Below are 25,836 nucleotides of genomic sequence, written 5' to 3' on the forward strand. Positions count from 1 at the left end.
GATTATTCCAATCCAAGAACATGGTATATCTCTCCATCTATTTGTATCATCTTTAATTTCTTTCATCAGTGTCTTATAATTTTCTGCATACAGATCTTTTGTCTCCTTAGGTAGGTTTATTCCTAGATATTTTATTCTTTTTGTTGCAATGGTAAATGGGAGTGTTTTCTTGATTTCACGTTCAGATTTTTCATCATTAGTATATAGGAATGCCAGAGATTTCTGTGCATTAATTTTGTATCCTGCCACTTTACCAAATTCATTGATTAGCTCTAGTAGTTTTCTGGTAGCATCTTTAGGGTTCTCTATGTATAGGATCATGTCATCTGCAAACAGTGACAGCTTTACTTCTTCTTTTCCGATTTGGATTCCTTTTATTTCCTTTTCTTCTCTGATTGCTGTGGCTAAAACTTCCAAAACTATGTTGAATAAGAGTGGTGAGAGTGGGCAACCTTGTCTTGTTCCTGATCTTAGTGGAAATGCTTTCAGTTTTTCACCATTGAGGATGATGTTTGCTGTGGGCTTGTCATATATGGCCTTTATTATGTTGAGGAAAGTTCCCTCTATGCCTACTTTCTGCAGGGTTTTTATCATAAATGGGTGTTGAATTTTGTCAAAAGCTTTCTCTGCATCTATTGAGATGATCATATGGTTTTTCTCCTTCAGTTTGTTAATATGGTTTATCACATTGATAGATTTGCGTATATTGAAGAATCCTTGCATTCCTGGAATAAACCCCACTTGATCATGGTGTATGATCCTTTTAATGTGCTGTTGGATTCTATTTGCTAGTATTTTGTTGAGGATTTTTGCATCTATGTTCATCAGTGATATTGGCCTGTAGTTTTCTTTCTTTGTGACATCCTTGTCTGGTTTTGGTATCAAGGTGATGGTGGCCTCGTAGAAGGAGTTTGGGAGTGTTCCTCCCTCTGCTATATTTTGGAAGAGTTTGAGAAGGATAGGTGTTAGCTCTTCTCTAAATGTTTGATAGAATTCGCCTGTGAAGCCATCTGGTCCTGGGCTTTTCTTTGTTGGAAGATTTTTAATCACAGTTTCAATTTCAGTGCTTGTGATTGGTCTGTTCATATTTTCTATTTCTTCCTGATTCAGTCTTGGCAGGTTGTGCATTTCTAAGAATTTGTCCATTTCTTCCAGATTGTCCATTTTATTGGCATAGAGTTGCTTGTAGTAATCTCTCATGATCTCTTTTATTTCTGCAGTGTCAGTTGTTACCTCTCCTTTTTCATTTCTAATTCTATTGATTTGAGTCTTCTCCCTTTTTTTCTTGATGAGTCTGGCTAGTGGTTTATCTATTTTGTTTATCTTCTCAAAGAACCAGCTTTTAGTTTTATTGATCTTTGCTATTGTTTCCTTCATTTCTTTTTCATTTATTTCTGATCTGATTTTTATGATTTCTTTCCTTCTGCTAGCTTTGGGGTTTTTTTGTTCTTCTTTCTCTAATTGCTTGAGGTGCAAGGTTAGGTTGTTTATTCGAGATGTTTCCTGCTTCTTAAGGTGGGCTTGTATTGCTATAAACTTCCCCCTTAGAACTGCTTTTGCTGCATCCCACAGGTTTTGGGTCGTTGTGTCTCCATTGTCATTTGTTTCTAGGTATTTTTTGATTTCCTCTTTGATTTCTTCAGTGATCACTTCATTATTAAGTAGTGTATTGTTTAGCCTCCATGTGTTTGTATTTTTTACAGATCTTTTCCTGTAATTGATATCTAGTCTCATGGCGTTGTGGTCAGAAAAGATACTTGATACAATTTCAATTTTCTTAAATTTACCAAGGCTTGATTTGTGACCCAAGATATGATCTATCCTGGAGAATGTTCCATGAGCACTTGAGAAAAATGTGTATTCTGTTGTTTTTGGATGATCTGTCCATTGGTGAAAGTGGGGTGTTAAAGTCCCCTACTATGAATGTGTTACTGTCGATTTCCCCTTTTATGGTTGTCAGTATTTGCCTTATGTATTGAGGTGCACCTATGTTGGGTGCATAAATATTTACAATTGTTATATCTTCCTCTTGGATCCATCCCTTGATCATTATGTAGTGTCCTTCTTTGTCTCTTCTAATAGTCTTTGTTTTAAAGTCTATTTTGTCTGATATGAGAATTGCTACTCCAGCTTTCTTTTGGTTTCCATTTGCATGAAATACCTTTTTCCATCCCCTTACTTTCAGTCTGTATGTGTCTCTAGGTCTGAAGTGGGTCTCTTGTAGACAGCAAATATATGGGTCTTGTTTTTGTATCCATTCAGCCAATCTGTGTCTTTTGGTGGGAGCATTTAGTCCATTTACATTTAAGGTAATTATCGATATGTGTGTTCCTATTCCCATTTTCTTAATTGTTTTGGGTTCGTTATTGTAGGTCCTTTCCTTCTTTTGTGTTTCTTGCCTAGAGAAGTTCCTTTAGCAGTTGTTGTAGAGCTGGTTTGGTGGTGCTGAACTCTCTCAGCTTTTGCTTGTCTGTAAAGGTTTTAATTTCTCCATTAAATCTGAATGAGATCCTTGCTGGGTAGAGTAATCTTGGTTGCAGGTTTTTCTCCTTCAACACTTTCAATATGTCCTGCCACTCCCTTCTGGCTTGCAGAGTTTCTGCTGAAAGATCAGCTGTTAACCTTATGGGGATTCCCTTGTGTGTTATTTGTTGTTTTTCCCTTGCTGCTTTTAATATGTTTTCTTTGTATTTAATTTTTGACAATTTGATTAATATGTGTCTTGGCGTATTTCTCCTTGGATTTATCCTGTATGGGACTCTCTGTGCTTCCTGGACTTGATTAATGATTTCTTTTCCCATATTAGGGAAGTTTTCAACTATAATCTCTTCAAATATTTTCTCAGTCCCTTTCTTTTTCTCTTCTTCTTCTGGAACCCCTATAATTCGAATGTTGGTGCGTTTAATGTTGTCCCAGAGGTCTCTGAGACTGTCCTCAGTTCTTTTCATTCTTTTTTCTTTATTCTGCTCTGCAGTAGTTATTTCCACTATTTTATCTTCCAGGTCACTTATCCGTTCTTCTGCCTCAGTTATTCTGCTATTGATCCCATCTAGAGTACTTTTAATTTCATTTATTGTGTTGTTCATCGTTGCTTGCTTCATCTTTAGTTCTTCTAGGTCCTTGTTAACTGATTCTTGCAATTTGTCCATTCTATTGTCCATTCTATCTCCAAGATTTCGGATCAACCTTACTATCATTATTCTGAATTCTTTTTCAGGTAGACTGCCTATTTCCTCTTCATTTGTTAGGTCTGGTGGGTTTTTATCTTGCTCCTTCATCTGCTGTGTGTTTTTCTGTCTTTTCATTTTGCTTATCTTACTGTGTTTGGGGTCTCCTTTTTTGCAGGCTGAAGGTTCGTAGTTCCTGTTGTTTTTTGTGTCTGTCCCCAGTGGCTAAGGTTGGTTCAGTGGGTTGTGTAGGCTTCCTGGTGGAGGGTACTAGTGCCTGTGTTCTGGTGTATGAGGCTGGATCTTGTCTTTCTGGTGGGCACGTCCACGTCTGGTGGTGTGTTTTGGGGTGTCTGTAGACTTACTATGATTTTGGGCAGCCTCTCTGCTAATGGGTGGGGTTGTGTTCCTGTCTTGCTAGTTGTTTGGCATAGGATGTCCAGCACTGTAGCTTGCTGGTCGTTGAGTGAACCTGGGTGCTGGCGTTGAGATGGAGATCTCTCGGAGGTTTTTGCTGTTTGATATTATGTGCAGCTGGGAGGCCTCTTGTGGACCAGTGTCCTGAAGTTGGCTCTCCCACCTCAGAGGCACAGCACTGAGTCCTGGCTGCAGCACCAAGAGCCTTTCATCCACAGGGCTCCTTAATTTGGGATGATTCGTTGTCTATTCAGGTATTCCACAGATGCAGGGTATATCAAGTTGATTGTGGAGCTTTAATCCGCTGCTTCTGAGGCTGCTGGGAGAGATTTCCCTTTCTCTTCTTTGTTCTCACAGTTCCCAGGGGCTCAGCTTTGGATTTGGCCCCGCCTGTGCGTGTAGGTCGCCGGAGGGCGTCTGTTCTTTGCTCAGACAGGACGAGGTTAGAGGAGCCGCTGATTCGGAGGCTCTGGCTCACCCAGGCCGGGGGGTAGGGAGGGTCACGGAGTGCGGGGCGGGCCTGCAGCGGCAGAGGCCGGCGTGACGCTGCAGCCTGAGGCGCGCCGTGCGCTCTCCCGGGGAGCCGTCCCTGGATCCCGGGACCCTGGCAGTGGCGGGCTGCACAGGCTCCCCGGAAGGGCGTGTGGCTAGTGACCTGTGTTCGCACACAGGCCTCCTGGCGGCGGCAGCAGCGGCCTTAGCGTCCCATGACCGTCTCTGGGCTCCGCACTCTTAGCCGCGGCTCGCGCCCGTCCCTGGAGCTCTCTCAAGCAGCGTTCTTAATCCCCTCTCCTCGTGCACCAGGAAACAAAGAGGGACGTAAAAGTCTCTTGCCTCTTCGGCAGGTCCAGACCCCTCCCCGGACTCTCTCCCGGCCAGCCGCGGCGCACCAACGCCCTGCAGGCTGTGTTCACGCCGCCAATCTCAGTCCTCTCCCGGCGCTCCGACAAAAGCCGGAGCCTCAGCTCCCAGTCCCGCCCGCCCCGGCGGGCGAGCAGACAAGCCTCTCGGCTGGTGAGTGCCGGTCGGCCCGATCCTCTGCGCTGGAATCTGTCCGCTTTGCCCTCCGCACCCCTGTTGCTGTGCTCTCCTCCGCGGCTCCCAAGCTCCCCCACTCCGCCTCCCGAAGTCTCCACCCGCGAAGGGGCTTCCTAGTGTGTGGACACTTTTCCTCCTTCACAGCTCTCTCCCGCTGGTGCAGGACCCGTCCCTATCCTTTTGTCTCTGTTTAGTTTTTTCTTTTGCCCTAACCAGGTACGTGGGGGGTTCCTTGCCTTTTGGGAGGTCTGAGGTCTTCTGCCAGCGTTCAGTAGGTGTTCTGTAGGAGTTGTTCCACGCGTAGATGTATTTCTGGTGTATCTGTGGAGAGGAAGGTGATCTCCGCGTCTTACTCTTCTGCCATCTTCCCGGAAGTCTATCGCTCCTGTTTTTTTTATGTTTCGGTTTTTTGGCTGCGAGGCATGTGGGATCTTAGCTCCCCGACCAGGGATCAAACCCACACCCCCTGCACTGGAAGGCGCAGTCTTAACCACTGGACTGCCAGGGAAGTCCCTGGATGGGTTCTTAGACTTAAAACTCTAAGATCTGAAAAATTTTGACTATACTGTTCCCTGTTGCTATCGGGGAAACGGACACCACACAGTAAGCCATGGAGATGCTTTTAAAGACAGGTTACAAACAAAATAACAATGCCACGGTGCCAACTCTTCGCTCAGCCCCTTCAGTGTGCCAGGCGTTGTACTCTGGCGATTTTGCCGGGTGGGTGTTGTGGCCTTTGTGCAGATGAGAACCTTGAGTCACTTGGTGCAGTCTCCCAGACGGTGAAAGGCAGGGAGAGTCCTCTGCCACCCAAGCCTGGCTCCTGGCATTCATCCTACACACCTGCTCTGACTCGGCATGGGTGAGCTCGGGGGCACCTGAACATGGCATCTCGAGGGGCTGAGATGCCCACAGAGGAGTCACATGACTTTTCACGCTGTCTCTGTCCCTGGTTTGTGAGACGGGAAACAAAGGGGCCACTGTTCAGCAGAAACTGCCCAGCAGAGGCAAGGATGCTCTGTGAACTGGAGTTTCACTTAGGGTCACCAGACCTGGCAAGTGAAAACCCGGGACACCCCCTTAAACCTGAATTTCAGATAAACCGCGAATACTTTGTGAGTGTAATTATATCCTGTGAAATATCTGGGACATATTTATACTAAACAGTACCCGTGGTTTACCTGAAATTCAGATGTAACTGCATCTTCTCTGGCAGCCCCAAACTCACGATATCATATCGTTGTTGTGGACTCCGCTCAGAAAGCCCACGAATCAAAATTCTTTCCATCCTTCGAGGCCCAGCCCAGATAACACGTCTTCTGCGAAGCTGTCTCCTCTCCTGGCCCCCAGCACACTGTGCCTGTCACATAGTCACAGAACAAGCCTTGCTCCTCTCTCAGACATCAGACTCGTGAGGGCAGACGCTGGTCCTTTTCCCACAGCTCCTCACTGTGGAATTCATTCATTCCACACTATGCCAACCGCAAAGCAGATGTGGATGCTGATCTCGTGGGCTTTTGTTTCGTAGGAAAGCACGGCATTATCCGGGCAGTTATGAACAGCTGCGTGAAGGGATGGGACAAAGTGCTGCAGAAGGGCTGCTCTGAGGCTGGGGTCCTGCACGGCTTCTCTGGGGGGTGGTGCTCAGGGGCCAGGATGAACAGGAGGAACCCACACGACAAGTCAAGAGAAATTTCCAGAAGACACTGAGGGGTAAGAAAATCTGGTCAGTTTGGGGAACTGAAGGCAGGCCTTTGATATGGAAGTGGGACCCAGAGGTCTTCTACGCGGTGGGTGGCATGGGACTGAGCTCCACCCCAAGTGAAGTTGGTGAGTTAGCGGTGGGTAGTGGGGGCACAATATAATCTGTTATAAGCTTTTTGGGCTGCTTGTGAGAATTACACAAAGCGAAGCACCAAGGTGGAAGAAGCGAGACCAGTCAGAGGCCATTATAGGAATTCAGGTGAGAGAGAAATGGGGGAGGCAACGTGGAAAGGGGCTCACTTGCTGTCCCACCTGTTCTGGAACTTGTCGACTCCCCCCAAGAAGTGGAGGCTGTCTCCCTTGGCTCCTGGGTGAGATTTTCCCAGCCGGCCTTGACGGATGGCAGGTGGGGAGGTGATGCTGCGTGACTTTCCCAGGCAGGTGGGGAAAGGCAGTGTGGGTTCTGCCTGCCCTGCCCTCCCCCCACCCCGCATGCTCACCCCTGGGACCCCAGTCTCACTCCGTGAAGAAGCTCACACCAGCCCATAGGGAGAGGCCTCCAGTGGAAGCCCCTGTGAAGACCTGTGGCCGCCAACCGGCCACATGGACACCAGACGAGCCACCCGCCATGCCTGGTCTGAATCCCTGACCCACAGCCTCCATGAGCACGGGAAACGTTGCTTTGAACCGTTAGACTCTGGGGTAAAATGTTGCGCAGCCATAGTCACTGGAACAAGAGGATCCTGGTTGGAACTTGGGTGGGTAGCAGGGGACCTGGAGAAAAGCTGACCCACCTGAGATGCTGAAAGGAGACAATGTTAACAAGACGTAGTCATGAAAGGGATGGAAAACGTCTCAAGTAGGAAGATAGGAGGAAAGGCCCAGATGGAACACATTTTTTTTTTTTTTCCCTGTGGTACGCGGGCCTCTCACTGCAGCGGCCTCTCCCGTTTCAGAGCACAGGCTCCGGACGTGCAGGTCCAGCGGCCACGGCCCACGGGCCCAGCTGCTTCGCGGCATGTGGGATCCTCCCAGACCGGGGCACGAACCCGCGCTCCCCACATCGGCAGGCGGACTCTCAACCACTGCGCCACCAGGGAAGCCCAGAACACATTTTTAAAATCCCTCTTTACATTTTGAATGGTGCATGCATTTCAGCTCGAGAGCTTCATTCGTTCAGTTTAATAATTTGATCCCTGGTAAAATGCAGATTACTCAGGGACTGGTAAAATTTGAGTTTTTCATTCATTTATTAACATCTTAGCATGGATAAAGATTTTGAGATGAAATTTTCTTTTCAGTAAAGAAAATGGAGGGGGACTTCCCTGGTGGCTCAGTGGTTAAGACTCCACGCTCCCAATGCAGGGGGCCCGGGTACGCTCCCTGGTCAGGGAACTAGATCCCACACGCATGCTGCAACTAAGAGTTTGCATGCCGCAACTAAGGAGCCTGCAAGCCACAACTAAGGAGCCTGCAAGCCACAACTAAGGAGCCCATGAGCTGCAACTAAGGAGCTGGCGAGCCGCAACTGAGGAGCCCGCTTGCTGCAACTAAGACCTGGCACAACCAAATAAATAAATAAGTAAATTAATTAATTAAAAAAAGAATGATTAAAAAAAGAAAAGGGAGGCACCTGAGGGTCAAGTGGGGAGATGTCCCCAAGGAAGGAAAGAGAAAGAAAATTCAGGACACAAAATACAAATGATGCCTCCATAGGGCGTCAGTCCTGACTCTTTATCCTGCTGCTGTTACCGGGGAAGATGCCCACAGGTGACATGCATGTGCTTACCATGTGCCGGTCACCTCAAGCACGACCCCACTGAATCCTCACAATGAACACGGAAGGCACACAAACAGCCCTCATCAAGGCAGCTCTGAAAATGGCATGTGGCAGAGACCCCATCTGGCCCCCAACTTTGATTCTCTGCCAGCTATCATGGCTAAGCTGTGGCCAGCGGGATGGGAATGGAAATGATACACCTGCCTTCGTTTTTAATTTTTTAAAAAAATTTTAAAGGTTTCTTAAAACATTTATTTATTTTTATTTATTTATTTTTGGCTGTGTTGGGTCTTCATTGCTGCACGTGGGCTTTCTCTAGTTGCAGTGAGCAGGGGCCACTCTTCGTTGCAGTGCGCGGGCTTCTCATTGTGGTGGCTTCTCTTGTTGCGGAGCACGGGCTCTAGGCGTGCGGGCTTGAGTCATTGTGGCTCGTGGGCTCTAGAGCGCAGGCTCAGTAGTTGTGGCACACGGGCTTAGTTGCTCCGCGGCCTGTGGGATCTTCCCGGACCAGGGCTCGAACCCGTGTCCCCTGCCTTGGCAGGCGGATTCTTAACCACTGCACCACCAGGGAAGTCCCTACACCTGCCTTCCTAAAACGGGGGTGCAACTCCCTTTACAGGCTGGTGAGCAGTCTTAGGGCCTGGACCACTGACATCGGGAGTCTGTCTGTCCCCAACTGTCCTAACCCACCCTAGGTTGGCTTTGCCCAGGCTTTTACCTGGGAGAGAAATACACTTGTGTTTATGCCTCTGTTATTTTGGGTATTTGCTATGGGAGAATTTATATTGTAACTAATGTAGGCAACAAAGGAGGTGTGAATAGAGTGGATGGAAGCTCCGAGAAGGAAAAGTTATGTGTGTAAATGTTTTATTGATCTTCCCTCCCCACATACATGCATATAAGGTCAGGAAGGTGTTTTTGAGAAAATATGGGATCCACACTCATGGAGGCCCATTCTTCTTTGCTTTTGGAGTATGTGTTTTTCTTTACTTGCGGACCTTTCTTACTAAGCGATTTTTGTTTCAGTCTAATGTTAAATGATTAAATTGAGCTAGTTAAGCCCGTGTCAACTGGAAGAATGGGGAGAGAGCGAGACCAGAGCTGTGGACCAAGGGACAGGGTAACCTGCAAGCTGGACTTCGTTCCTAGGTCTTTTATGTTCATCTGAATCTTAGTTGATTGTGGATTTTCAGCAAAACGGGGAAAAATAAAGTCCACGCATGCTGTAGTCTGGTACGGGTGAATGCTCTAGAATCTGAGAGGTGCTCTGAAGTTATCAGAGACTAATCCAAACAGACATACCCCACTGCATCCAGGCGGTGTCTTTCCACTCCAAGAATTTTAGTTAGCCTCTATGTACGACCATATCTATTCAAAAGAGGTTTTCTAAAAAAGGAGATATATAGGAAATTATCTCTGCAATGCTGTAGTCTGTTTTTTCTTCACTTATAAATGCACACCAAAAATTTTAGTTACCACGTGAATTTTGTGTAGAGCTAATTCACTCAATATAAAAAAGGCTCTCACAGATCAAGACAAACAAAACAACAGTCAAATATAATGCAAGACGTTGATTGCACCAGTGGTCTCAGTCAATGGCCTCCCAGTATCCAGGCTCTGGGTGGTGCCCTCTGGCGCATGCTCTGCTTGGCAGGAGGACTTGCTTTGGCTGATGGGATGGGAGTGTCTGCACACACAGGGCAGAGACAGAAGGGCACTGGAGTCTCTTTTTCCTCTGTCCAATCTCTGCCGCTGTCAGGAGAGCAAGCCCGGGCCAGCCTGACTGAGGAAGGGACCCACACAAAGCAGAGCCGACTCCATCCTGCACGGCTGGCTCAAGCGACAGGACGCCACCCGCCCGGCTCAGGTAGGATCAGCAAACCACCGGAGGACCCGAAGCCTCTGGAGAAATCAACAGTTGTTTTCTAAGCCACTGAATTTTGTGGTAGTTTGTTGTTGACTAGGTCATAGCTAAACGAATGCTGATAAAAACTGAAAAAATGTAAATGGCCAGTAAATCAATCTAAAGATCTTCAATCTGATCCATAATTAAAGAAATGCAGGATTACAACAGCGAGATGGTATATCAAGTTACTAGAAATTAAGAATGTGGTAGCACAGCTCTGGTGATGTGTGTGGGAATCAGGCACTTTCCCAGGTGGTAGATTTTAATTAATTAATTAATTTCAATTTTTAAATTTGTTTCAAAGTTAAACTCAGGACACATTGACTTCATAGGAAATCCACTGGAATGTTCTAGGCTGAACACCTGTTTCCCCTTAGTCTCCCCTAACAGAGCATGTACATGCTAACTACTTTCATTTTGCAGTCACTGCTGTCCCACCCCTACCAGTTATACCAAGACCACCTAAACTGTGTGTGTGGTATTCTGAATGTTCTTAGTTATGCCCTAATTTCAATAACTGAAAAAGACTTTCTGCCATAAGCTGTCACTTGAATTCTTTGGCTACTTTTGAAGTCCCAAGAACACTGAAATGATTCTCCTTTGGGGGGATTATTTTGTAGGCATTAGTGACTAGCCCCTGGGGCTGTGCTGGTCCCAGGTGGTAGATTTGCTAAGGTATTCCAGCAACACCGAGTATGGTGGGTGTGTGGGCTCGAACGCCACCTCCTCTTTATGGGATTTCCTACGCTGCAGTACCAGGAAGATTATAAACCACGTTTCCTGGGCTCCCTTCCAGCCACACTTCTGGATGTGAGTTGGATTCTGCTAACCGCAGAGCCTGGAGAGGCGCCCTGATCCTGCCAGCAGTACCACTGGTCCTCAGGCCATCCTGGTAACCGGGCGAGGAACGCCTGGAGCAGTGAACCCTGAACAAGAGGTAATCACCGCTCTGCGGTGTTTTTCATCTTGTTTCATGTGCCTCCCGGGATGCCATCCACCCTTAAGTATGCTCTGAGTCTTCCAGAGACGGGGAAGAAGGAAAAAGAGGTTTAGCTCACACCACGAGGCTGGCTGAAATGCCTGCGTCCACCCTGAGGTTGACGTTCTCAGGCCAGAAAAGGCCCCGTGGCAGCGCCTGGGTAGCTGATGAGTGTAGATATTCCCCAGCGCTCTTCTCAGGAAGCCCTTGGCCTGTCCATGTTACAAAGTCAATCACCTTTCTGGGGGATGTTACAAATGCTTTCCCATAGGCCTTCCTCATGCAGGCCAAGCAAATCCTACTGTCACGGCTCAGGTCAAAGGCCAGGCCCCACTTCTACCTCGTTTTTCTCGAGAAACATCACATCCCTCTTTCAAATTGGGTCTTGAACCCTCCACACCCTTGCCGGCTTATGAAAGCAATTTTAACAAGTCTACAGACCGTCAAATGTAAGTTCACATTGTTATTCGCGATGGTAGAAAATGTAACACACGTGTTCCACCAACCCCACTCCCTCTAAATACCGATGTCAGTTGAGGTGTTTGCGTGGGTCCACCTGAAGCTGTCTCCTTACCCTCCCTCCGCTCTCCTGTGCGCCTGGAGCTTGGCCTCCACGGACTTCCGGTCCCCCTCCCCCACCTCCCGAAGGACCCGCTCCCTAAACCTGCTTTCAGTCGAATTTGACAAAGCTTCACTGGTTATCCCATCTACATCTCATCTTAACGAGATAAAATAACCCCAAAATGACAACATAAAGGAATAAGTGTGGACAGTCATACGATGGGGCATTAGACAGCCATTAAAGTAAAAGGTCACAGAATTCTGAAGAGTATTAGGATGTGCTTGAGATGTAAAGTTGGGGTAAACCGCACATACAGCATCATCTCAACTATGTACATTTACAAAGACTAGGAAGAAGTAAGGGTGGTCATTTCAGGGCAGCGGAATGATCGGTTTTGTTTTCTCCTTTACTTTTTTATATTTTACAATGGGCTCTATTAAAAAAAAAAAAGCCTGGGCGAATAAAAGGGACATTGCTCTGTGCCGCCACCTGCTAGCGGATCTAGGAACAGCAGGCTGGATAAAGTGTTGCTCCCCCCGCCCCCCAACAGCAGAGCTCTCATTTTCTGAGTGTGAGTTTTGTGCTTTCTTTTCCATGTTGCAATCCCTTTTCTACTTTTGTCTTGTAAATACTTTCTTGTATAACTTTTTTTGGTAATGTGTGTTGGGTCCCAGCTATTTTCAAATGACAGCAATTCTTTGTATCCCTTCCGGCTTCTGCTCTGACCTCTCACGTGGATCATCTGTGCTCTCGGAAGGACCGGCCACGGTCTCTGGACGTGGGTCATGGATGAGGCGCTGGGAACCCTGGTGAAGGTGGCAGCCAGCATCGGCGGTCAGCGCCCTTGGTCACATCAGAGCCCCGACGGCTGTGCGGGGAATGCATCTGAGGGGGCGCAGGAGGAGAACTTGGGCTGTGGCAGCAGCGGTCTGGATGTGAAGCCTGAACCAGGGAGTCACCATAAGGATGGAGCTGACCAGACTGGCCGGGCCTCCTGTAGAAGGAAGGGACCCGGGGAGGCGGGATCAAGGGCGGTGTCACAGCTCCGACAGCAGGCGCAGAATGAATGTACAGTTTGGGGGAGGCTAGGGCTTTTTGGGGTTTTTTTTTTTTTTTTTTTACAATTTTTTACTTTATATTAGGGTATAGTTGATTTACAATGTTTTTTTTAAAAAATTTTTTATTTTAGGGGGAGGCTAGGTTTTGAGCGAGTTGAGTGTGGGGCAGCCTTGGGACATCCATGCAAAAACGTACAGCCGGCAGCAGAGGGTCAGGGCTGGAGGGACTCAACGGTCAGGGGGCAGTGAGATGAGATGGATGAGACGGGTGGAGGCACACTCGGCACAGGGACAGTGCTGAGCGGGGACAGAAGCATGTATGGGATAGGCCCTGACAGAGGCGCTCACGACAGAGACGGAAAAGGAAGGTCAGAAAGGAAAACCCAGAAGCGTGTTGTCGGAGGTGACAAGAAACGAGCTTCCGGAAGGTGGGAGTGATTGATAATTGAACTGAAAGGATCAGTAACATGAGGGCTAAAGGCACGTTACTTGATTTGGCAATTGGGTCCCGGTGACCTAAAAGCAGCAGTGAGGAAGCCAGGCGGCAGGGGCCGGCAGTGCCCATGAACTGGGAACCAAGCACAGGCTCTTCTCTAAGGAGGTCGGGATGAGAAAGGATGCTTGAGATGGAGGATAATTAGGAGGGGCTGCCCCTCTTAAGAGCCAGGGATGGAACGAGACTGGCCAGGAAAGGCACTCAGCACAGCATCCAGGACACAGCAAGTGCTCAAGAAACAGAAGTTATTGTTCACTCGTTGGCTATCTCATGATCTACAACCTTACCATGTGCCAGGCATTGTTCTGGGCCCTGTAGATATAGTCAGTGAGCAAGAGACACAAAAACCCTGGCCAAGGAGCTTACATTCTCGTGGGTGAGACAGACAACAGAGAAAATAAATAACTCAAGACAGCTGGTATATTCCACAGTGGTAAATGCTATGGAGAAAACATGAACTAAGGGAAGAAGATATAAAATGTTGAAGGAGGGAACAAAATTCTAGATCTGGTGGCCAGGGACGGGCCCCACTTTTAACACCCAAAGGAAGTGAGAAAAGTACCTATAATTAGGAAGTGAGAGAATAATACTAATGATCACCACCATTGTCATTAGCATTCTCAATATATTACTACTGCGGTAATAGGTTGTAATTATATCATCACCACTATCTTTGCCACAATGAATGTTACTATCATCACTGCCCTCTCTGGCTCTCGAGTAGCTTTGGCAGCAGCATCCAGCAGCCCTGTCCACGCTACAGGGGCGTTTTCAATGGAGACCCGTGTACTGGAGAACCAAGCATAACCCGACAGACCATCATCACGGCGAGTGTGTAAGGCAGAGGCACAGCTCGGGTGCGAACACACCTGTGTGCAGTCACTGCAAAGAAAAAGCTGCTTCACGTGTGTGTTGAGGGGAGGAGGGCAGCCCCAGACCGGTCTTTCTGTCCCACCTGCAAGTAGGGATGCACGTAACAGGCCATCCTCAGACCCAAAGGCAGGGACACGAAGACATCTCTGGAGCAACAGGAAACGGTTAACTGCAGCTGGAGAAGGTGCAGATGGAGACAGTGTGTGATTCAGAGGTCCCAGTCGTGTTTCTACCAGCACATTTATCTGGTTGTTAGGGATAAAAATCAGCCAGCACCACCTGGGAATAACAGAGAACTGGACATTCCTGCTATTTGCCCAGCCTGGCACGATGCTGAGAACGGGGGTGAGGGCGTGCGATGAGTTCTTACTAGATGACACTGAACGAGGGGACTGAGTCTTGCTTGTGATTGATGCAAACGCTTTTTTAACAGATTGACTTGGACTAATAATTATTATTTGCATATAAAGAAAAGGAAAAGATACAGGAAAAGAATGCCTGAGGACTCATCCTTTCTTCAATCTGTTTAAGTTGCTACAAAATTTTTCAAAGTTACAATGTCGAGTGTTTCACTTCTGGACAGCCACAAGCTTCCGTGGGCAGGTGGAAGGTGGGACAGGAAATGTGACCTGTGGGACAAACCCCAGTTTTCAAATGAGGTCGTGGAAAGGCTTTGTAAATATCTTCAATGCGTTTTGAGATGCCTTTATTATCCAAAGGGAGCCAATTCAGAACTTGTCATTAAAAAAATAATAACCTCAAGATTAAAACATTATAGCTCAAGGAGCAGTGCTTAGACTATAGAAACGTTTCCATTCCTTGTAAATGTCTATGTAAACAGATCCCAGCATTTCCTTCCAGGCTTTGAAGCCAAAAGTTAAACCATTGCAATGCCAATGAAAAGCCCATGAAAGAAGAAAGTATACAGGCCAATTATGTTTTACCTCTCAAGGCAATAGGAACTTGCTATATTCTAAATATTATTATCATGGCCTCACCACACACTCTTGATTATAAAACATTTCACACACATACATAATAGTATGTACACTGTATTTTCATGCTTCTCTAAGGATTCCAGACACCGACTTCATCAACATCATCTGACTCCACTGGAAGGGCAGAAAAAGTGAATCAGAGATTATGGAAAGATTCCGATCGTGCGGTGTGCAGTCATACAGCCAGGAAGACAGACGCCTCATTCCTGGGGAATCCGCCACCAAAGCGGGGAGTGCAGGAGAGGGAGGGCAGAAAACACTGGCTACTGGCCCATTTCATTACATCTGCAAACAGATTCAAGCAGCAGGACGTGGATTACTGTGGGTTCACTGTTTTCCTCTGGAAACGCCCTCCGCTGTTGCGCTGTGGTTGAAGCACTGAAGGACGTCCGGACTCCGTGTGAGCTGCTGAGCCAGGGCGCCCGTCATGTCCAGAGAGTCCTCGAGCCCAGAGCACAGGAGGAACTTGACGCAGGCCGCGTGCTGCCCCGCGCAGGCCAGGTGCAGGGCTGGGTGGGGACAGAGGCACCCAGCTCAGTGCATCACCTACAGCAGTACTGACTGGGGAGCAGGATGCCCCTGATAAAAACACTGACTCTTTCAACTGCACAGATTTCATAGTTCCATATTCTTCCCTATGACTTTGCCTATTCTGGATCAAAACATTTTTCCTTTTAACCTGACTTGGTCACAAATGGTTTTAAAAGTAACAAAACCAATCAGAGAGAATTTGAGAGACTTGTCTAAAACAACAAAGTAAGTTAATGAGAAATAGGAGACTTTAAATAGTACAGAAGACATTTTCAAAGTTTTGTGAATTCTCTGTGTAAGTGAAAATATCACCATGAGTGAGAATGACGTAACAGAAAGAAAAACTGCTGACACATCTTCCCATTCTGGTTAGAAATTGGCGCTGAGGGTTTCTGATGTGCTGTGAGCCATGATCCTGGGTCCTGCTCCCCTGTCGTTAGGAGAAAGTTTGTGTCCTGGGACTTAGTGATCTTCCTCTGCAGCCCTGGAGTGAGTTGTGAGGCATCACAAGGTCCTACTTAACCCTTGCAAGATGGACACTGGTGCATAGAGTGCTACTGAGAAGGTTTATTCTAAAGTCCAGGTCTAAGGAATTAGCTCTGAATATATCTTTCTGAGCCCAAAATCTAAAAAATTATAGTGATTAAGGTTTTAAAATACATTCTGTAGAGAGGAGACCTATGAAGAATCTATGTAACACCTGGGGAGCTGGTGTGATCATGGATTAAGATAGAAAGTGCTTTGATGTCACATACGTTGTGTGGTTTAAAATAATCAAAACAACAACAGTAATACCAGCAGCAGTAAGGAGTAGTAGTCATCATCGTTACCATGGTAACAGCAGTAGTTCTATAGCTTTGCAAATGGAGGAGGTGCTCTTTTAAGGAAAAGTTGCTGAGCTACTAGAGGAATAATATTAAAAGTGATGATTTTAACATAGAAGTCCATTGTTTACATGGTTTACATTCAGTTTACTAATAATTTTCAAAGCACGTGTAAAATGAGGTCGTACCTGATCGATTTCTTTCGTCCTTGGCGTTGATGTCGGCACCCAAGGACAAGAGTGTCTGGATTGTGCTTACGTGTCCTTCCTGAGAGTTGAAATAAAGGTGTTACCACTGTAACAACAAAAGCAAGCCTTAAACACAAACTCTAATGCACATTAGGTGCTTCTTCTAAAATACTCGACTGCTGAAACTGAATTTTCATATCCAAAGGAAGGTTCATCACATTACTCTCGAACTTCAGCATAAATCATTAAAGATGTAGGTGACGTTTAGTTATTAGAATACAGATGATCAATTTTGTAGCCAAATCACTGACCACTATGGTTGGGTTTCCCTCAGTGTAAGGAGTATAAATCTTGTGATTTACTCAGAAAGCACGATTCTAAATCTCCCAAGCAAACACACTCTTCGCTAAATCTTTAGGGGAGAAATAAACTGGAAAAGAGCGTAACCTCCCCTGGATGGGATTCTTATCATAGCTGGCATTGTCCTTTGTGAAGCAATCGATATACCTTTTTCCAGCCAGTTAGCCTGTCAGTACCTGCTGAGACTGAAACCAAGGCTGCAGGTTCAATCTTCCCACTCGCTTTTATCCCCGTGGCCATAGACCATGCTCTTAGCCCACCCTCAACTGTATACCCACGTTCTCAAAGGGGAAACACAGGCAGGGGAGTGCAGTTCACCAGAAAAATGTTTATTCCTGTTGCTAGGAAAACAAGTAAAGGCAGGCGGCCAATAATATTAAAGATAGTGGCTACTTTTCTAGCGAAAACTTTTGTGTGTCTTCAATACTTCATACATCAGAGAGCCCAGTAAATGCAATTCCCTTTTCTTAAAGAAATCTTCTGAAATCCAGTAAAAGGATAAGGAACTAGGAATTTCATACGATGGATTTTTACGGCTTCAAATAACATTATTCCTGAAAACAAAAAAGGGCAGGAGGCAACACAGAGCCCAGACATTACATGGAGTAAAGGGCTCTTCTCAGTTTCTACCCAGAAACAAATAAAGGCAGGTTTCTATTTAAAGGGCCACAGGGCTTTAGAATCATGACCATTTTAAGAGTATGTCATGGGCAATTTCTTTTTTCCATAGAGATCGAGCAAAAGAACCACGACTACACGGTTACTCATCAACAGAGTTAAGCAAGCCTCAGGAAGCAGGAACACTGTTCCGGAAAGAAACAAACCTTAGCTGCGTAGTGAAGTGCTGTGAGGTGGGTGGAGGCTGCTCTCACATCTACGTTGATGCCAAGCTCAGAGACCAAGAATTGGACGGCCTCATTCTGCCCAGTGACTGCTGCCCGGTGGATGGCCTGGGCCCCCAGGGAGTCCTCAGCAGAAACACAAGCCTAGAGGTTGGGAGAGACATGAACAAAAGTAAGGAGCAGAGATACCTGGGTCCATGGACTTCTGACATTTTGGCAAAACTCTGTGGTCTACGTACATTTTCCTGGGCACATGATACATACAAAGCTTTGGTCAGATTCTCAAAGGATGCTCTAACCAAAAAAAATGGTTAAGATTCAACGCTGTAGGCTAAAGTGCCAAACAAATAGAGTTACTGGGGGGAGTCCGTTGTTATTATTATTACAAAACAACTACTATTTATTGAATACTTATTTTGCTAACTGCTTTATGTACATTATGTTATGTAATCCTTATAGTAACCCTGTTTTACAAATGGAAACACTGCTGCTTAAAGAGGTAAAGGGAACCTCAGAGGGGGGGATGTGGCAGAGCTGAGATTTGAACCCATGATCTGAACAACAATGCTTCCTGTTTATCCCATGATCTAAAACTTGTAGGAAGAACTAAAGGGATAAAACCAAACCATTTCTATACCTTGTGTTTTTCGAGGAGCAGCCTGGCTACGTCGATGTGTCCACACTGGATGGCGTCCATGAAGGGTGTGAGGCCACACTTGTCTCTGCAGTCCGGTTCATACTGGCACCTAGAGCCCAAACACAAAGTAACAGCTGGGAACAGTCACTGCTTCAAACCCAACGGTGCTGACTCCTGACCACCTGCCTTATAGATGATCCGTGAGAATCTGGAGTGCTTGCCCTCCTTCCCCACCTCAGTATCTGTACCGAGCTCTTCTAGAGCAGGTTGGTTTCCCCAGCAAACCTTCTCCTCCTCTAAGCTTCTTGTCACATTTTAGGGACCATGATCTCTCCAGCTTCTCATGCAGAACCTTGAAGTCACCCCTCATCCCTCATAGCCAATCTATTACCAAAACCTCCCAATTCTACATCCAAAATATTAAACAAAACTGTATCCTTGTCTCCATCTTTCTCTTCACCCCTTAAGACCAAGTCAACAGGGACCTCCCTGATGGCGCAGTGGTTAGGAATCCACCTGCCAAGGCAGGGGACACGGGTGCGAGCCCTGGTCTGGGAAGATCCCACCTGCTACGGAGCAACTAAGCCCGTGTGCCACAACTACTGAAGCCCGTGCGCCTAGAGCCCATGCTCCACAACAAGAGAAGCCACCGCAATGAGAAGCCCACGCAAAAGGGATATATGTATATGTATAGCTGATTCACTGTGTTATAAAGCAGAAACTAACACACCATTGTAAAGCAATTATACTCCAATAAAGATGTTAAAAAAAAAAAAGCCCTCACCCCACAACTAAGAATAGCCCCTGCTTGCTGCAACTAGAGAAAAGCAAAACTTTCTTTTTCGCAGCTGCACTGGGTCTTAGTTGCTGCACAACTAAGACCCAGTGCAGCAACTAAGACCCAGTGCAGCTGCGAAAAAGAAAAAAAAAGACCAAGTCAACACGCAACAGCCTCCTACCCATTTTTCTCTTTGGTTCCGGTCCAGCCATTCTGTTCTCACCACTAACAGAGTAATCTTTTCACCATGTAATTTGGGTACAGCCTCTCCTGGTTAAAAGCTTTAACTACTTCCCAACCACAAAGGACAAAGCCTAAAACCTCAACATGACCTCCCATGGTCAGGATTATGTGGCATCCACTCACTTCTCCGGGATCCTCTGGCCCCTCCTCCCTGTGCTTAAGGCGACCCCCCTTCTGTCCAGTCCCACTTTCTTCTCGGTCCCACAGCCTATCTGTCCTCCTTCTTCTGTTCCTATTGCTTCATGGTCCTACCTCCTTTCATTCCTACCCGTCTTCCCTTCTCCCCAGTCCTCCCTTCTTCCGTTCCTACCTTCCTCGTGGTCACACCTGTCTCCCCTTCCTCTCGGCCCTACCTCTCACCTGTCCCATCTTCTTCTGTTCCTACCTTCAACGGTCCTGCCTGTCCCACCTCCTTCTGCTCCCCTGGGTGCCAGGCTCTTTGCTGCCTTTGCACTTGCTGGTCCCCTCTGCTTGGAAATCCTAGTGCCATTCTTCACCTGGCCACTCCAAGGCATTCTTCAAATCTCAGCTTCAGGAGGACCTCAGAGGCCCATCTTCTCCCCCAGATCTACAGGACGACCCCTGCTCCCGCAAAGCATTGTGGACTTTCCCTTTGTAGTATCATCACCATTTGAAATTTTATGACATTTCTGTGATTGTGTGTCTATACTTGGCTTCCACACTAGCCTGCAGGCTGTTAGGGAAAGAACTGTGTTAACTGCTTATCACCCAGTGCTTAACACACACAGGAGGTGCTTAGAAAACATCTGTTGAATGAAGGAAGGAGTATTTATGACTGCAGGTATACAGTCCCAACGCGTAGGAGGCAAGCCCTACACAGTGATGCTTTCGGGGCACTACATGAGGCCTCCTCCTCTTCACTCATCGTCTCCTAGGTAACCACTTCCATCCTATGGATTCAATCGTCACTTCCATGTTGACGAGGCCCACTCCTGTATCTCAGCCCACACCTCTCTTCTGGGCTAAAATCTGTGTCTAACTGCCTGCTGGATGTCTCTGCCTGGGTGTCTCACAGGTACACGTGACTCAACATGCCCAAAAGTGACACTGCCAGCTTCTCCCCAAGCCTGCCCCTCCTCCCCAGGTGTCATCTACCTCGGCAGGTGGCACCAGCACAGCACCAGCTGCTTAAACAAGACACCTGGCCATCATCCTGGACTCGTCCTTCTCCCTCATTCCGTTTGTCCCTTTATTCACCGAGATCTGGTGATTCCACCTCTCAAGTGTCTCCAGACCTTTCTCTTCACCCTCTAGTCAGCATCGTGGTCCAGCCACCACCATCTCTCCTGTTCAACTGCAACAGCCGCCGGACTGCGTTCACAGCACCCACACTTGCTCCCCCTCCAATCCATTCTGTTTTGCAACCGGGGGATCTTTGAAAAATGAAAATCTCTTATTATTCAGTGGTATCTTATACGCTTAGCACAAGATCTGGAATCCTCAGGTGGTGCCCAGTGTCCCACTGGCCCTGAATCGCCCTTCCTCTGCAGCCTCCCCGTCACTCTTGGGACACAGCAAGTGCCCATCTTCTTTTGGTCTCTTCCGTGCACTGTGTTTGTCCCCGGCCCTGAGCATTCACGGTACTGTCACCTCTGCCTGGAATGCCCCCTCCACCCTGCCCCCATTTTCAGCCTCCTCCAGGTCATAGCATCAGTGTCACTGGGGCCGAGATCCCTCACCCCTAGGCCACGTCCCATGCTGTTGTGGGGACCTCGCAATTCCCTGTAACGCTCATCAGACTCACACGACGTGGGCAGCGTCTATCTTCCCTGCCCATCTGTGAGTTCCATGGGTTGGGGGGAAACTGCATTATCTTGTTGCTGTGGTAGCCCCTGCGCCTGGTACAGTGAGTGCTGAGTGAGTATATGAATGTCTGTTGAATGAACAGATAAAAGGCCAATGTTTCCCCAGGTTTGTCAGCTATTTTTGTTTCACCTTCTTTATCTGCTTAAGTTCTTTGTTCATGTCTGTTTTGGTACCTTAGATTCTTTATGAACATTTTGTCTGAGCTCTGATATTATGCAGCACTGATATTAACTGTCAATTAGCAAATATTTTCCTTAATCTGCTGTTCTGTTCTTACCTCTGAAGAAGCACCTCTACTGCCTCTGAACAGCCATGCATTGCTGGGTGGAGAGAGTTGAGAATGAGAGCTTTTTAGCACAAAAACAAAATGCTTCTTCCCTCCTGGCACCTCTCTGTGCCCCATCCCTCTAGCTGTAACTTCCAGGAAAGAGTATTAAGTTAGGTACACTGCCACTGCCCCAGAAAAAGACAAATTTAGCTCGATGAGTGGTAAAGGGTGATGTTTTCACTTAACAGGTACAAGGCTCACACTTGATTATCTTGTGTTTATGAGACTCTGATGGCAAACATTCAATCTTAAACCTGCCTCCTCACTTTCGTGCTACAAATCCCTAGGACCAGTCAGTTTTTTCCCAAGAAATGTAAAACATTTTAAGAGTAATCCATGACAAAATAACCAGGAATTTAACTCTCCTGCTAGAAATAACTATCCTCTATAATAAAGATTTCGAGGGAGTTCCCTGGTGGCCTAGTGGTTAGGATTGCGAGCTTTCTCTGCTCTAACCCGGGTTCAATCCCTGGTCGGGGAACTGAGATCCCACAAGCCACACGGCGTGGCCAAAAAAAAAAAAAAAGATTTTGACTATCTACTCTCCACTATTTTGTGTGAATGACTGGGCACTGACTGTTTCTCCACAAGAGCAGGGTAGTTCGTCAAACAATTCATGAGCAGAGAAGTTTTTCCACTCATGTGCAAAGTTTTATAAAGGATTCTTTAGTCCCTAACTGTGGCCAGAATAACTGTGTGCCTATCTCCTCAATTACATCATGTCACAGGTATTGATTTCAGAGAAACCTAAAAGCCCTGTATTCTAATTCAATGTGCTATCCAGAGGGCTAAAGATTATGTTCTAAATGTCTTGACCTGGACTCTTGGTCTACTTAATGCCCCTTTTGTCTTATACCGTGGTGCTTTTGCTTTCAACTAAAATAATCTACAAATAAACAGTTCAGAGTTAAGGATAATTACTCCAAACAATGAAAATGGTAGTCCAGATTTATATTCAACATTGTCACTAGATAAGTCACATCCATTGAGCCCTGGTATTTAATTATAAGCACCTATATTTATTTAAATGGACAGTACCATAGTAGGTATTACTGAAGATACAAGGAAATAGTCCCCTTTCCTTTTGCTTTTAATAATAATAATGTCAAAATGGTTGTGAAAATAGCAGCTGTAGCTGTCCCGTGCTCACTGCGTGTGGAGCACTGCACAGAGGGCCTTGCATGTGCCTTAATCCCTACGACCTTGTGATACGGGCATCATCATTATCATTATTTTGTGGCTGAGGAAACCTGCTCAAGAGACTAAGTTCCTTGCCCAAGGTCAAAGACTTAGTAAGGAACAGAACCAGCCTACCATCTAACTGGGGAGGAGAAGACAAATGTATGTGAAAAGTCACCTAAAACAAGAAAGAAGAGCATGTTAAGGGCCCGGTGACACTGGTTTTAGAAACTAAGTGTTTGCCAAAATACCCCAAAGCTGCTTGTATTCCTTGCCATTTCCCCAACCCCTCGCTCCCTGGTGGGTGGCATCCCGCACAGCTCCAGGTCATACCTGCCGTGTGCAGCGGGGTTCTCCCAATCTTGCTCTCTGTCTTCCAGGCAGCTGGGCAAACAGCGAGCAGGTACTGGAGGATCAGAGGGTCGCCTTCTCGGCTGGCAATGTGGAAACTGTTCCAGCCATCTTTGTTCTTCAGCAGTGGATTGGCGCCATGCTCCACGAGGTCCTGGACCACCTCAAGATTCCTCCTTGTGCAAGCCATCATCAGAGGAGTCCTAAGATTAATCGGGACAAGCTGTCAGATGGAAGGGCAGCTGAGGCATTAGAAGCGCTCGACCGGGGCTTCAGAAAAACGCACACCCTTGGCAGAGACGGAAGACCTAGAGGACTCGAGAGTCTGGGAAGCAGGAAAACAGCTTTGGCTGGCAACTTCCCTGCCTGTCGTGAGGGCCCTGGGAGAATTAACAAGGGGAAAGTGATTGTGACGTGGGTGCCCCTACAGGTGGGGAATACTGAGGAGGCAAAGTTGTTTCTGAACTAGTTTTTAGTATGGCACTGAATTGGAATAGAACTAGTCAAAATCACAGTTTGTGCTTAATATTTGCATAAGAGGTACTCTGCTGGACTTATCCCATTCACCTCAATCAGTAACCGATAATTAAACTGTTCTGAAACGGAGTTAAAACAGAGCAGATGACAAAGTGCCTTGCCGTAAGGAGCCTACATTGGTGGAGCAAATGAAACGGCGTGATTACAATAAGGTTCTGAACTGATGTGTGTCCACAACTATGGGACAGTGAACTACATCACTATCACCTCCTCTTCTCCCACATCAGTGATTTTGTGCTTCTGCCTTCTCATCTGCTATGACTCTCGGAAGCAGGGGCAGGTCTTGTTTACCTCCTGTCCCAGGGGCTGGCCCAGCTGAAGCGCAACGTAACTACATGGGTCTCAGCCAGGATCTGTCCTCTGAGACTGCTTTGACATTACTTAATTACCAACACTATTTTGATTTTTTATTTTTGGTAATGTAGTAATGATAGTGAATGAGAAATCAAGAGGGAGACACCCAGATAAATGAAGGCTGGAATCTTCAAGAGTGCTTCACAGAGGGAATGAATCCAGGGAAGGGACTTGAGAAAGCCAGCAAGGTGAGAACAGGCAAAAATGTCTCACTGTAACTGCACTTCCCAAGCACACAATCAAATGAAACGTGCCCTTTTAACGGTTGTTTGGGAAGACTGTTTCCTTACCCATAGAACTGGATAAGCATAAGTAAATCAGTTTTGTGCTTAGTCACAGCCAAAGTGCAAACCTCAAAAAGTCACCAGGTCTACGCCCCCCGCCCCCCCATGCCAGTGGGCAAGATGCACTTTGTCTAGCTATCTGGCTGTCTGATGTGTTCCTTATTTATATCAGATCAGGAATCCCTTGTGGATTCATTCAGGAACTTCATTATGTTATGAATCTTCAGATGTTCATAACCTCTAAGGAGGTGGACAGACATAGTACTAAAAACGATGTGGATCTAACACAATGCAATTACTTTGTGTGATGGTTACAGGTGAGCATCGTTGACTGTGGAGGTGGTCATGCAAGGCTACACGTGATAAAATCACACAGAGTACCCCCCCACACACACATGTGTACGTATAACTGGTGAAATCCGAGTAAGTATACTGATTGTAGCAATTGCAGTTCCTTCTTCTTGTTACCTTACTGTGGCTGTTAACATGTTAACTTTGGGGGAAGATGGGGGAAAGGTGCATGGGACTTCTCCCATGTCTTTGCAAATTTCTGAGAACCTATAACTACGAATTTCAAAGTATAAAGTTAAAACAATGTCACTGGTGAAGTAATCATTTAGCTACATGTTCCTAGAAGAACATCCCGCCCTGGGGCTCATGCTATACGTAGGACATATAGACAATTTGTAGTTTGCTTATACTCTATCTGATCATGTACTTTACTGTTCTCTGCTCTATCATGGGAGGCAGTCTGGAACAGAAGATCGGAGCAGTTAACCCCATAAGGGTAGCAACCATGTTCTGCTCAATAGGGGAAGGCTGAGGGGCTATGGCGTGGAGGCCGACCAAGGAGCGGGAATCTACGATTCTGCGGGGAATGGTGAGGGTCTCTCCGCAAGTTCCGCCACCTACCAGTCGGCCTTCTTCAGGCAGTCGACTGCGGCCCCTCGGCCCAGCAGATACCGCACGCAGTCCCGGTGGCCCATGGAGGCAGCCTCGTGCAGAGGCCGCTTGTAGTCTCGGTTGGCAGCCTCGATGTCCAGGTCCCAGGCCTCGACCAGATAGGCCAGGATTTCCCGGCGGCCGTGGCGCGCGGCGCAATGCAGAAGGGTGTCCCTGGCCGGCCCCGCGCAGCCGGCGCGCCCCGCAGCCCGCAGCTCCTCCCGCAGGGCACACAGCCGGCCTTCCTGCACCAGCCGGCACAGCCGCCTTGGGTCCGCGGGCGCTGCCATGGCCCCTGGCTCCGCTCCTGGTCCGCCCCCGCCCCCCAAGGGCCCTCCCCGACCCTTCCCCCGGACGCCCCCGGCCTCGCCCTGCCGGCTCGGCCCCGGGCGGGCGCTCAGGTCTCCGGCTGACCACGCGCCCCGCTGGCCGCCGCGAACGCACGCTCGGAGGCTGCAGCCCGCGCTGGTTTCACTTTCCGGCGAAACATTAGGTGAACCGCGGGACCGCCGCTGCCGGTCCCGGTCACAAGCAGAGCGGACCCGCGGGGACGGGGTGGGGCCCGCGCGTCCCCGCCCACCGCAGCCTGCCCCGCCCACAGCATCGGCCCCGCCCCACCCCGACTGCCGCAGCCCCTCAGTGGGTCCCCGAGC

At 47.4% G+C, this 25,836-nt stretch overlaps 1 protein-coding gene across 3 annotated transcripts; it reads right to left on the reverse strand.

Moving 5' to 3' along the window:
• Nucleotides 1–5,082: 5,082 nt before the first annotated feature.
• ANKRD16 (ankyrin repeat domain 16) lies at nucleotides 5,083–25,743 on the reverse strand. 3 transcript variants are annotated; one of them, XM_027121551.1, is made up of 8 exons: nucleotides 25,154–25,743; nucleotides 23,049–23,269; nucleotides 21,486–21,528; nucleotides 18,361–18,469; nucleotides 17,706–17,867; nucleotides 16,522–16,600; nucleotides 13,977–14,155; nucleotides 5,083–6,328 (listed from the first exon to the last, which is right to left on the reverse strand). In XM_027121551.1, the coding sequence occupies exons 1-8, from the start codon at nucleotides 25,471–25,473 to the stop codon at nucleotides 6,095–6,097; spliced, it is 1,347 nt and encodes a 448-aa protein (XP_026977352.1). In that variant the 5' UTR covers nucleotides 25,474–25,743; the 3' UTR covers nucleotides 5,083–6,094. The 3 variants fall into 3 exon arrangements, with proteins under 3 accessions (XP_026977352.1, XP_026977353.1, XP_026977354.1); XM_027121552.1 differs by lacking the exon at nucleotides 5,083–6,328 and having other exon boundaries at nucleotides 12,242–14,155; nucleotides 25,154–25,742; XM_027121553.1 differs by lacking the exons at nucleotides 5,083–6,328; nucleotides 13,977–14,155 and adding an exon at nucleotides 14,670–15,487 and having other exon boundaries at nucleotides 25,154–25,738.
• Nucleotides 25,744–25,836: the final 93 nt, after the last annotated feature.

Source organism: Aethalodelphis obliquidens, unplaced genomic scaffold, assembly GCF_003676395.1.
Source record: "Aethalodelphis obliquidens isolate GAN/ISIS:26980383/991018 unplaced genomic scaffold, ASM367639v1 scaffold23, whole genome shotgun sequence".
Taxonomy (NCBI): domain Eukaryota; kingdom Metazoa; phylum Chordata; class Mammalia; order Artiodactyla; family Delphinidae; genus Aethalodelphis; species Aethalodelphis obliquidens.

Excerpts from the sequence above, each read along its gene's own strand:
- ANKRD16 (XM_027121551.1), bottom strand. The coding sequence starts at position 25,473 with ATGGCAGCGCCCGCGGACCCAAGGCGGCTGTGCCGGCTGGTGCAGGAA. Across the intron at positions 23,270-25,153 it reads TGCCTGAAGAAGGCCGACTG|GACTCCTCTGATGATGGCTT; the intron begins GTAGGTGGCGGA and ends GATTAATCTTAG. Across the intron at positions 18,470-21,485 it reads GTAGAGGTGCTTCTTCAGAG|GTGCCAGTATGAACCGGACT; the intron begins GTAAGAACAGAA and ends TTTGGGCTCTAG.